The sequence below is a fragment of the Podarcis raffonei genome, chromosome 12 (genome assembly GCF_027172205.1).
Source record: "Podarcis raffonei isolate rPodRaf1 chromosome 12, rPodRaf1.pri, whole genome shotgun sequence".
In the NCBI taxonomy this organism is placed as follows: Eukaryota; Metazoa; Chordata; class Lepidosauria; order Squamata; family Lacertidae; genus Podarcis; species Podarcis raffonei.
The window spans coordinates 27,688,229-27,700,837 of record NC_070613.1 but is presented as its reverse complement, the minus strand read 5'-3'; the positions used below and the strand labels follow the sequence as shown (position 1 = coordinate 27,700,837).

The window sequence follows — 12,609 nt, the reverse complement described above, 5'->3', positions numbered from 1 at the left end:
ATAAACTCTAATAAAATTTATATTAAAAATGGAAACGTGTTGCAGCTTAGCTGTTTTCTCAAAAACCAGTAAACACACACACACACACTAAAAAGAGGGTAGTATCACATGCTTGGGGATACATCAACATTTGCAGAATTATGGGGTGGATTAAACTAAGGAGTTGCACCCCAACTCCTGTGGCAATACCCAAACGGACCTAGCAGGTTAGCTATAAATTTTACAAATGCCTCAAAATAGTACTGATCTTCAGTAAATATCTGAAAAAGAAAATGCTATAAGAGATCAGTGGAATGGTGTTGTTATATATGGAATCTTCAATCTTTATTTGCTTGTCCATTTTTATTCATTGTTTTACAAGAAATTGTAATGTTTGGAATATAATATTTTTCCAGTGTATATCTATGGATCCTTAAGAGCTTTTGTCCTGATTGGGTGTCTTTTGAATACCCCTGTAATAGTATACAACAAATCATGAGAAAATATTCTAGGCAGCCACGGTGCCTTCTAATCTATTAAATGGTGCAGTTCTAAATTATATACCATAACTGCCGAAGGGGATTTGAACTTGGAAGAATAATGGGAGCTCCATAAATTCTGCTAAGCCAGGCATAGGCAAACTCGGCCCTCCAGATGTTTTGGGACTACAACTCCCATCATCCCTAGTTAACAGGACCAGTGGTCAGGAATGATGGGAGTTGTAGTCCCAAAACATCTGGAGGGCCAAGTTTGCCTATGCCTTTGCTAAGCTTTCAAAGGGACAATGAAATGTACGTATGTACCACTCCTTTGAGCAGCAAACTCAGGTGGCGAGTGCTAAGCCAAAATAGGTCCAATGAGAAGTGTGCTTTGGACTGTCACTATTTTCGGGTGCGATTCCATCATATAGCAGCAAATTCAGGTTGCACCATTATAGTTGATTGGGAGCTCTTGCACAACAAACCTGCCTCTCTCTGAAAAGATTGGGCTTTTACTGATAAGGAAAGCAAATGGGAAAACATACCGGAAAGTGTGGGAGAACAGTTACTTTGTAAACAAAGCAATATCTCCCTGTAAACAAATCAGGATGAATACTCCATAAACAGGTCATCTGGAAGTACCTTAAGAGTCGTTAGATTCAACACTCCATATTTATTTCTTAATAGGTGAAGATGACGTGAACAACTTTTGTCACAGTTACAGTATTTTTTTATTTTCTTTTGATTGTACATCTTTTTACAGCTTTATTCTCAAAAACAAACATTATATATTAAAAAGGAGTGTGGTATCACCATGCTTGGAGAAACATCCACATTGGTAGAATCAGTGCTTTTCCCCCTAAAAAAATATGTTTGGGGTTCTCTCATTTTGACTCAAGAAAATCACCATTTTATAGTTCAAATCGGGGGAAATAAATACAGTAAATGGACAAAAGTACAAAGATTCACAAAATGTTTAGGGGTATGCGTCCCCCCAGAAAAAAGCACTGGGTAGAATTATGGGGTGGGTTAAACCATGGAGATTCCCCCTTCCTCTCCCCCCAAAAAACCAGCCCAATGAGGGCTCACTATACTTAGTAGCTACAGATTTTGAAGTATTATGTGGGAGGAGGTGAGAGATTCCTGCCTGAGCCCCTTAAGTACCCTGCATGACAACATGGCTGGCTGGCTGGCAGCCTAAGAAGGAGCATACTGCAACACATGGTTTCAGTTCCATTTGTACATACATAAAGACAAACGTAGGAACCATGCTGGATATGAATAAAGTTCCAGCATGTCCTGTTTCCAAAATGATCAAGTAGAAACTCCAGGAAGCCCACAAGCAGAATACGAAGGAATATCCTTCCCATATGGGCTACTCTTAAAATGAGGCTGCATTTTAAATTATATTTTAACCTGTATTTTAAATTGGTTTATTTTTTATTTTATTTTTAATTGTAATTTTACTGGTGTTAGCCGCCCTGAGCCCAGCTCTGGCCGGGGAGGGCGGGATATAAATAAAAATTTATGATGATGATGATGATTTTCCACAGTAACCATTATTAATAAATTCCAGCTAAGTTAACTCAGTCTAAAATGATTTGCTAAGGAGATTTGGGTTTTCCACACATGTCCAGGATTTCTTCACCCCCTAGCAAGACCTCTGCAATGGGGGTAAAGAGAGATACTTTCTTGCTTCTATTATAATAAATTTCCTAGCATTACTAGGCACAGGTGCTTGGCAACAGTTTTTTAAAACCTCACTCATCGCCTGTAGAGCCACAATCTAAAACTAACCAACAAAGCAGGGAAGTGAAACAAGCAGTAATGGATCAAATGGATTCTGGATCAAAGCCACAAAACATAGAGGGCAAAATTGGGATGTAATGGGGGGAATGAGAAGCAAAGTAATGAGAAGCCTGAAGACTCTGTTTATAAAAATACAGAGCAGAGAACCTTTCCTAGGCTGGTGCCCTCCAGATGTTGAGCGACTGTGACTCCCACCTTCCCTGATTGTTGGCCAAGCTGGCTAGGGTTGATGGGAGTTGTAGTCCAAAACATGTGGAAGGCACCAGGTCATGCAAAGCTGTTGTACGACAATGAAGAGAAAGACAGAAGGGGTGATCTTAAGGCAAGATGAGCAATCGTGAAGATCGAAGAAGAAAATGAGATCTTGAAGGCATTTAATTGTCAGCATAATTGTCAGACACAAGGAAGGAAGGACTTAAATCAAGGTCTTGGTGAAAAGGATAGATAGAATGGGGCAGAGATTCCTCCTATAAAAGATCTGTCCTCACTAGCTTGGAAGATGAGCATAATCTCCTGCTCCCTGATTCTAATTTGGACCACCACCAGATCTTGGGGAAATTAATGTCAGCAACTCAGACGTACTTTATTGCCCTTTACTGCATCCTGCCACCTGGTCCGTACCCCCCATGCTGGAATTAGGCCCTTGGGGCTATTGAGCAATTTATAATTAAGGCTTGTCGGTGGCTCATTCCATTTTTGTCCATATTCCTCCCTCCATGCTATTATTATCGATGCCTGGCATATTAATTCAGTTGAAGTTGAGGAGCAGTGGGTGGAGAATAGTAGTTGTTTCCTTTCATAGAATACAGCAATGCCCGTTTAAAATTCTTCTTGGAAAGCTAACAATAACCAATTCCAGATTTTCTGGAAGAGCGGAAGGCACTTTCATTTGGGCCACCTGAATGCTCCATCTAGCTTCCATTGCCTATCTTAAAGAAATTGGCCAGAATTGGATACTGTACTGGAAATGCGCCATAAAAAGATGCTGATTAATTTCCCCCACGTTGCTCACTTTCCGCTTTTTTTGCACTCAGAGGATTAAGCACCTCTGAAAACACAGCTGCATCTCTCAGGGTGTTCTGCTACATGCTGATGAGTAGTAAGTAAAAGAGCATAAGAAGGAACATACTTCCGGGACAGGGAATGTGCTATGAAATGACTCCACATTCAATTCCTGGCATTTCCTGTTAAAAGGAGGGAAAATGCCTCTCTGCCTGCCTATAGGGATTCTGCCCCTTATTCAGCATATGCAGCACTGTTTCCATTCTACTGCAGTTCAGGTTCCTCAAAACCAACATCAGTCAGCTTGCTGTTCAGATTTAATAACATAATTGATTACAATATTGTTATGATTCCACACTGTTCATTTCAATGGGTGGGTGGGGGATCCTATCAATAGTATATTGTTTGCATACTGGAAAAAAATAACAAAAGCAAATTACAGACTGGTCGGAAAATGACGATTGTGAATACCAGTTGCATGTTTTTATTTTTTTGCCTGATTTCCAGTCCTGCTTGCAGACAGGCACACAAACTGATGCCGTTTCCAGTACCATATCTCATTTCAGCTGAATTCTCCAAGATCCCTGTTAATTTGAGTAGGCAGTACTGGGTTAGATCAAATAGTTTGTTTCCTATTCCTAATATAAGCATTTCCTCTGGTCTCAGTAAAGCTCTTAATTTCTGCATAATGTCTGAGCTTCCACATGACTAATAATAATAATAATAATAATAATAATAATTTATTTGTACCCCGCCCATCTGGCTGGGTTTCCCCAGCCACTCTGGGTGGCTTCTAACAAGATTAAAAATATATTAAAATGTTACACATTAAAAACTTCCCTCAACAGCAAAAGCCACTTCCAGAAATATTGTGGAATATCGTGCGAGGTTAGTGCTCATTTTTGTGTTATTTGGAAATGGGTTTTTCTCTGGAAGCAAATAACACGGAAATGAGCAGTAGAGTCAATCCTTGGCATCTCCAGTTAAAAATATGTGGGACACGATGTCTGAAATGCTGGAGACATGCTATGCCTATCACCATCTTCAGTTTGGAGGTCCAACTAGGCAGTGCTGTGAAAGACCTCCCTCGGCTTGAGAACCTACCAACAGGATTAGGCAATGTGGTGCAATGGTTACAGCAGGGGTGGGAAACCTCAGGCCCGGAGGCCAAATGTGCCCCTTCAGGCCTCTCCCTTACTAATGCTCTGTGAACCCTTGATTGCTTTCGTAAGGCTAGAATGTGTGATGCTTCTTGCCTGCTGGGATGGAGAGAAGTTCAGTGCAGATGCCTCTGCCTTTTCCTGTGGCTGGAACGAAACCTATTGTACGAATGCCACCCACAAGTTGAAAACAGTTCCTCATTCCTCGATAGGGTGAGGGACTAAGCCCAGAGAGACAGGAGTTCAAATCCCTACTCAGTCATGAATTTCACTGGGTGACCTTGGGCCAGTCATGATCTCTCATCCTTATCCACTCTGAAGAGTTGTTGTGAGGAGAATACGGAGAAGGGTGAGGAAGAAGCTTTTGGAGGAAAAGGGAAATAGTTATATATATATATAAATATAAAGGGGACCCCTGAACATTAGGTCCAGTCGTGGCCGACTCTGGGGTTGTGGTGCTCATCTCGCTTTATTGGCCGAAGGAGCCGGCGTACAGCTTCCGGATCATGTGGCTAGCATGACTAAGCCGCTTCTGGCGAACCAGAGCAGTGCACAGAAATGCATTTTACCTTCCCGCTGGAGCAGTACCTATTTATCTACTTGCACTTCGGCGTGCTTTCAAACGGCTAGGTTGGCAGGAGCTGGGACTGAGCAACAGGAGCTCACCCCGTCGCGGGGATTCGAACTGCCAACCTTCCGATCAGCAGGCCCTAGGCTCTGTGGTTTAACCCACAGCGCCACCCGTGTCCCATTTTATAAATATAAAAATATGTAACTATAACAACTGGGCTATACGAATAAATAAATCTAACCAGGTAGAAGGCTACTTCCTGTGGAAAGCTCGGATAACATCCGATAAGCGCATAGACAAAACTGCAACCTGCCAGTGTGGCACAAGCTCCCTAAGCTTTGATTTCTAACTTCAGAAGTGAGCTATAGTGGGGCAGAACATCTTGGTGCCCACTGAGTCCTCAACAGACGCCTGGGGACACTTTCGCGTCTGGCTGGTTGTGTTCCGTGCATTCAACGCGGGGTTTATTCCAATATTTGCTCCTTCCATCTTCCTCGTACCTCTTCGCCGCTGTCGGCGCCAGGCCCGCCCCAGCCGTCCCGGATACGCATCGGGATGGGCCAGCGACCACCCCGCGGAGCTGCTTCTTCGGAAGATGCGCAATGACGCGCGGGGCGCACCAGCCACGCAAGGGACCGCTCCTTTGGTCCGCCCGCCCCCTCGCGGTTTTACATCGCTTTCCAGAAACGGATGAATCACCCCCGCCGAGCCCTCCCTCGTCTGGGAAGCACGCCCGTAGGCTTTGGGCCAGGAGGCGGCGGCAGAGAAGCCGGGATCGTTTATAAAGGGGCCACTGTGGCCAACGTTTCCATCGGTCGTAGAGCAGCCAAACGCGCGCAGCGATTTGCAGCGATGGATCTGACTTCTGGAAACTCGCGGGCCTTTCTGCTGGTCGTCTCCTTGGTGGTACTTCTGGAGCAGGTCTGGCCCCAGTCGACGATGGGAGGTAATCGGGGCTCTTTCTGGAGCGGGTTCATGTTATCAGCTGTTTTCTTCTTGCGAGTTGTTTTTGCTCTTCCCAGGGATGGCGACCGATGGTCTCTTTCCAAAATCCTCGCTTCGCCCCTCATGCTGCACCTGCCTCCGTCTGCCAAAACCCATTTTATTTTTTTGCTTTTCCTTGCCTAGCTGGTAGCCAGAATATTATGAGTGCTGGTGTTTTTATTCTTTCTTGGCAAAGTTTTTCTTTCAAAACTTCATTGTACAATGTTTACAAAACAGAGAGAACAATTATAACAACAGGTGAAAATTAAAAGACCAAAGAAGGAAACTCTAGAATAGGAACCTAGAAAGAGTATGGTTGCCCAGGGGTTAAAATAACAAAAGTCCAAGTAAAGGCTATCAGTGCTGTCAGGTAATAGTGATGGCGTCATTGAGTGTTTGCGCGTGTGTTTGGCGCTTACTAAAGCGCTTGTGCCTGTAATGCAGAGATTATATTCCCTTTAAATATGATAAATTAAAGAAGGATCTTGCGTCGTCCGGAAATGTGAGATATGTTGATTAAGCAATTCCCCCAAAATGTCAGGATTCAGAAATACAAGATCTGCAGCGAAATGCCATTTTCCAAGCAATTTAGAACTGTGACCAACTGCTGTTTGGAGACTTTTTTTTTTAAAAAAAAGTCCGTTTTAGATACTGTGTCATTGTAATAAAACCTTAAAGCAGTTTATGAAAAGAATAAAATAATGCAGCCATCAGAAAAAAGTATTTAAAACATCCAAAAATAATAATTAAAATAAATGCTAAGCTAAAAATCAAATTAGAAAACATGCAAACATTCTACATGTCTGGAGAATGGGCCTTCTCTGCAGTGGCTCCCCATCTGTGGAATGCTCTCCCCAGGGAAGTTTGCCTGGCGCCTTCATTATACAGTTTAGGCGTCAGGCAAAAACGTTCCTTTTCAACCAGGCCTTTGGTTGGTCTGTTTGGCATCCTATACCCTCTTTAAAATGTGGCTCTTTTCGGGGGGTGTTTGGGTTGCTGTTTTCATTCTGATTATATATGTTGTGATTTTTTTCTGTAAACCGCCCTGAGACCTCCGGGTATAGGGCAGTATATAAACATAATAATAATAATAATAATAATAATAATAATAATATATTTCAAACAATTTATACACCGCTTGATAGTTAAAAACAACCCTCAAAGCAGTTTACAAAGTAGGCTTGGCTAAAGAAAAATGTTTTTAGCATGTGCGGAAAAGTGCCTGCCTGGTGTCCCTAGGCAGGGAGTTCCAAAGTGTGAGTGCTGCCACACTAAAATATTTCTTACAAATGTGGAATGAGTATTATGTGACACCAGTCACAGATCGAAGTAATTTAGCGGGCATATGAAGGGAGGGGGCAGTAATGGGATCTCGCAAGTAAACTGTCCCAATCTGTTAAGGCCTTTACATACTCAGAGTAACATCTTGATCCTGGCCTGGTAGCAGATTGGCAACCAGTACAGCTCTCTGAGAACATGTATTATAAGATGACAGGGTATAAACTCCTGTCGGCAATCCTGCCACAGCATTCTCAACCCAGATTGATGTCACCTAGAATAATTTCAGCTGCCCCACCACAGTCCTCTCCACTGCCCTCCACAAGAAGGGGGTATGCCTCTGAAACAGGGACGCGGGTGGCGCTGTGGTCTAAACCACTGAGCCTCTTCCAATCGGAAGATGCACAGTTCGAATCTCTGCAACAGAGTCAGCTCCCGTTGCTCTGTCCCAGCACCTTCCAACCTAGCAGTACAAAACCACACCAGTGCAAGTAGATAAACAGGTACGACTGCAGCAGGAAGGTAAACAGTGTTTCCATGCGCTCTGGTTTCCGTCACGGTGTTCTGTTGTGCCAGAAGTGGTTTAGTCATGCTGGCCACATGACCCGGAAAGCTGTCTGTGGACAAATGCCGGCTCCCTCAGCCTGAAAGCGAGATGAGCACTGCAACCCCATAGTCGCCTTTGACTGGACTTAACCGCCCAGGTTACCTTTTTTTATGTCTCTGAAGGCCAGTCATGGGAATCACAGGTGGGGAGAGTGCTCTTGAACTCAGGTCCTGCTTTCAGGCTGGACTACTTGGGTTTTGGACTACTTGGGCTTTGGCCTCGTGCAGGAGAGGTCTTCTTACATTTCACTGGGACAAACTTTCAACACATGAATTTCTTACTTGCCTCCCTACTCTCTTCTTGTTTCTGGGATTTGTACCTAAAGCATTTCTCTTTCCCCCACCCCACTTCCGTTTTCATGCAGACAACAGAGAGATCTGTCTACAGCCACCACTTAAAGGACCCTGCCGGGGTTTGTATGTCAGGTGGTACTACGACAGAGCCACCCAAACCTGCCAGGAGTTTAGTTTCGGGGGCTGCGTGGGAAACGACAACAACTTTTTGAGTTTTGAAGAGTGTTCAAAGACTTGCGGGAGAATCAAGAGTAAGTTGTGGCTCTAAAATTTCAAATCCTGGAGTGAATTGCAGAATCGGTTTGATAAAAGTAATGGTTTGGCTTAGATTGTTGTTTTCAACCAGTTGGTTGCTCTTTCGTTTTTAGAGGTGCCTAAAATATGCCGACTGAAATCTGACGAAGGAATCTGTAGAGGTTTAATGCGAAAATATTATTTCAGCCTTGAGACGATGAGCTGTGAAAAATTTTATTATGGAGGCTGTTTAGGAAACCAGAACCGATTTGACGATAAAGACTCCTGCATGAACTTCTGCCTGCCGAAAAGAAGTAATTATTATTATTAATTAATAGCTTGTTTGGGTGGGGGAGGGTGAAATGTTCTGTTGTGTCTCATGGGACTGGTGCTCGCCAACCATTTCTGATGAATTAATTTTGAATTATTACAAGTTTGTATTGAATTGCATCAATTATTTGTGGCATTGTTCGTTTTTGCTTTACCAACGCACTATTGTGGTGTGTGTGTCTTTTCCCTAATTGATTGCATGGATGGAAATGTTTGCTCATTTTTAATGCTTTGTAGTTATGAGCTGCTTTGAGCTCAATGTTTTTGCTGGGAAAGCAGTGTACAAATATTAAATCAAAGATCAGAAACTCGGCCCACTTTCTGATTGGGAACTGTTGGTTTGTATGCCTAACACCACTGCAGTCTACACTTCAAAAAACAAAAAGAAGTAGTGTTAATTAACTCTGTCTCTCTCTTTCTTTTTCTAAAGATGCCCCCTCCTTTTGCTCTAACCCCAAAGACGTGGGAATTTGTTCGAGTTCAGTTCCTCGCTTTTATTACAACATAGACACAGGAGATTGTGAAGAATTCACCTATACAGGATGTGGAGGAAATATTAACAATTTCCTCACTCGGAAATCATGTCTCAAGGCCTGCAAGAAAGGTAGGGTGCTCTCTCCTTGCCGAGATCGAGAGTTACAGGGACGGATGCAGTCTTATAGCCAGATTGTGAAGGTTCACAAATAAGCCCTGTTCTAGTAATTCTGGAGTGATTAAAGAGAACAACATTAAGCAGCACAAACAGCTGATGCTCTCCAAGAGCAAACAGGGAGGCTTTTCGTTATATTGGGGTGAGAAAACTGTGTCCGTCCAAATGCCGCTGGAGTACATATCTCTCATCGTTCCTGACCATGTGACGTGGTGGCTGAGGCTGCTGGGAGTTGGAGTCCAAGAACTGGAGAGGCACAGGTTTCCCACTCCTGCATTAAACCACCTTCCGTAGGTGCATAATGCAGTAGCCACAGGTGGATTGTGGTCCTCCCGTATTTTCAGCTCACTCCCTTGGATGTAGAAGGAGGTGAGAGGGACCAGAAGGGGCAATAGTTGCCGGATGAAGGCGAGGCATGGGTAATGGACTGTGTCCTCCAGTCGTTTGTGCTGCTCTGAAGGAGTGCAAAGGTGGGATGCGTCCCAGGTTGTGGCAAAAGCAGCTTGTGAGAAAGCATCCTCTGCCAAGGAATTTCAGACAAGGAGCTCTTCCCTTTCCCTGGCAGACTGTCTTCTAGCCATCACGGTCAAGGGCTCGTTTGCTTTTGTGAGGAGGTAGTACCTGCAGGCATTAAGGTGAGCACAGGCCCTGCTTGTCACAAGGAGGGTTGTGCTGGCTTCGGTTCTGCTGAGACGGGGCTCGCTTTTGTCCCTACTTTAATGCCCAAAACACGCGTTATGGAAACTGCAATTACCTGGTGGTTGGGAATTAGCAGACGTAGAATGTTGCATCCCTTTTTCTTCTCTTTTGTCTTTATTCACCACATGTGAATAAAGTGATTTAAGTTACCTCTGGTTATATTTGTTTCTATTCTTTTCTTAGTAGGGAGAAAGAAACCACCTGCTACAGGATCAAAATATGTTGTCTCATAAGGATGAGGAGTCTACAGCCAACATTCAAATCCAACGAACGCCACATACATTCTTAAATCTGGAGAGGTCTCCAGACTAGATGCACTGATTTCACTCACTAGGAACTTTTAACTTATGAGTGGGTTTGGGTTTTGTTCAGTTTTATATGCTATGTAACAATTTTACTATATGAACAGTTTTGAAATGTAGAACGGCAAGGTTACTTTGATCTAGTTACAGCTCACTTATGGATTGGGCCCCATGCACATGGCAGTGTGCCCTGTTGCAGGATGAAATCACAAGAGGTGGCTCAACACTCCCTGCTGAACATCAATTCTTCTCTACTGGCTGCTGAATATGATAGACCCTTTCTGATGGTTTCATTATATGGAACACTAAATTAAGACCTTCTCCTGAACTTTCTTATCTTCACCTTCATAAGGAGGGGTGGCAGATGCGTGATAGATGGCTTAGCTTGCATGCAGAATGTCTGAGGTTTGGTTCTTGGAATCTCTAGTTAAAACAGTCCGCTGTGCTGATGTTACATCACCTCCCATCACCTGCATGACAGTTAAGAGTGCTAGACTAGGACTTGGGAGACTAGGGTTCAGTTCACCACTCAGCCATGTCTGGGTGGTTTTTGTACACACACAGTCTCTCAGCCTAACCTACCTCACAGGATTGTTATGAAGGTATAGAAGGGAGAAGTGTGTTTGCCACCTTGGAGAACAGGTGGGATATAGACACTGTGATAATAAAAATTAAATACATTCGTTCTTGGTAATACACATAATCATAATGCTGCTGATTAAAAAGCTGGCACTGGGAAGAGACCAGCAATGAACTTGATAGTGGGGATTGCTTGTTTTTTAAAGGTGAGTTATAAGCTACATAAGGTTTCAGGAGTGTGGTGAACTGATGGCTGCATCTCCCATTGTCAACTGGTCCAGTTCTAAAGCTAAAGGATTAATTTTCATCATGAGATTATTCCTGCTGGACAGTTAAGACTGGAGAATGCTAGACAGATATTGAGGTTATTTCCCTCCTCTTTAAAGTCATCCTCCTGATCTCTTGCACAGAATACATTTTGAGGTGCCTTTATTAATGTGCATTTGGCATGTTTTCTGTTCTGAAGCTGAAGAAGAGTCATCTGCCTTCACTTCATGCTGTCTGTTTCCCTAAGGATATTTGCACTTGTGTCAAACCTTACTTTGCCTATATGAGAATTGGTAAAATTACATCCTAACTTGCTATGTGCAAGTGTGACAGACCTTCACTGTAAATTTGTAAAAATAAAGAAAAAATAAGTTGTCATAAGTGTTTGTTTCTCCTAATTTGTTACACATCATTTTATGTAGATCTAGTTTCCCCCTAGCTAACATATTTTCCAGTCCATGTATGTACACACTGCATGCACATGCTACATTTTCATTCCACTTTATCCAGTTAAGATCTAGACTCTGCCTCTGCTCCCAAGCATACCCGTCCCATTCATTTCAAGGAAGAGGACAGATGCCCACATGCAGAATTGCCTCTTCTGCAGCTGAAGGGGTCATGGACAGGACTAGTAGTGGGGAGATCCATGCTCAAATCCCTGTTCAGTGACTCCTTGTGGTCTGAAGGCTATCACCTTGCTGAAGGTAAGTAGAACAGAATCTGGTCAGTACCTGGATGGATGACTTCTGGAGAACTGCAGTCACATCCTTTTCAGTTTCATGACAGGTGGGATATGTATGAAGCAGCCTTAAATGGGTGTCATACCAGAACAATCTAGTCTGAAGATGCAACTGATAAAGCCTCTGATCTTTAGAATGCAACGCATGTGCTACACCCCATCCCCCATGTACTAAAAATGTACAAAAATAAAATACAAGTAAAATTAAACATTTCATGTTGTTTCCCCTTAGCAGACCAGCATCCCTTCAGATTTCAGAGAATCAAAGGATTGTATGCTATGTTAGGCGCACTCAGTGTAGATCCATGGAAATAAATGGACGTGACTTAGGACTTCTTTTTAATGGGTCTACTTTGGAAACTTGAAGGCCATCTGGGCCAACTCTACTTAACAAGAAGAAGAAGAAGAAGAATTTATTATTTATACCCACCCATCTGGCTGGGTTTGCCCAGCCACTCTGGGTGGCTCTCAAAAGAGGAATATGAAAAACACGATAAAACATCTAACATTAGAAACATCAAGTTCTACATCCTAGCAATAAACTGCAACACCCACCCAACATTTTCCAGTCGACATTGAAATGTGCCTCTAGTCAATATAACCGAAGTACCAGTTAACAGGAGCTTTGAAGTATTGAAACAAACCAAC

At 43.1% G+C, this 12,609-nt stretch overlaps 1 protein-coding gene across 1 annotated transcript; it reads left to right on the top strand.

Annotated features, from left to right (window-relative positions):
* The first annotated feature begins 5,514 nt into the window (after window positions 1–5,514).
* LOC128424190 (tissue factor pathway inhibitor 2-like) lies at window positions 5,515–11,610 on the top strand. Its single transcript, XM_053410088.1, is given in 6 exon segments — window positions 5,515–5,671; window positions 5,673–5,946; window positions 8,234–8,413; window positions 8,531–8,710; window positions 9,157–9,330; window positions 10,258–11,610. Coding segments are annotated over 6 exon segments (927 nt in total). The 5' UTR covers window positions 5,515–5,602; the 3' UTR covers window positions 10,308–11,610.
* The last annotated feature ends 999 nt before the right edge of the window (window positions 11,611–12,609 follow it).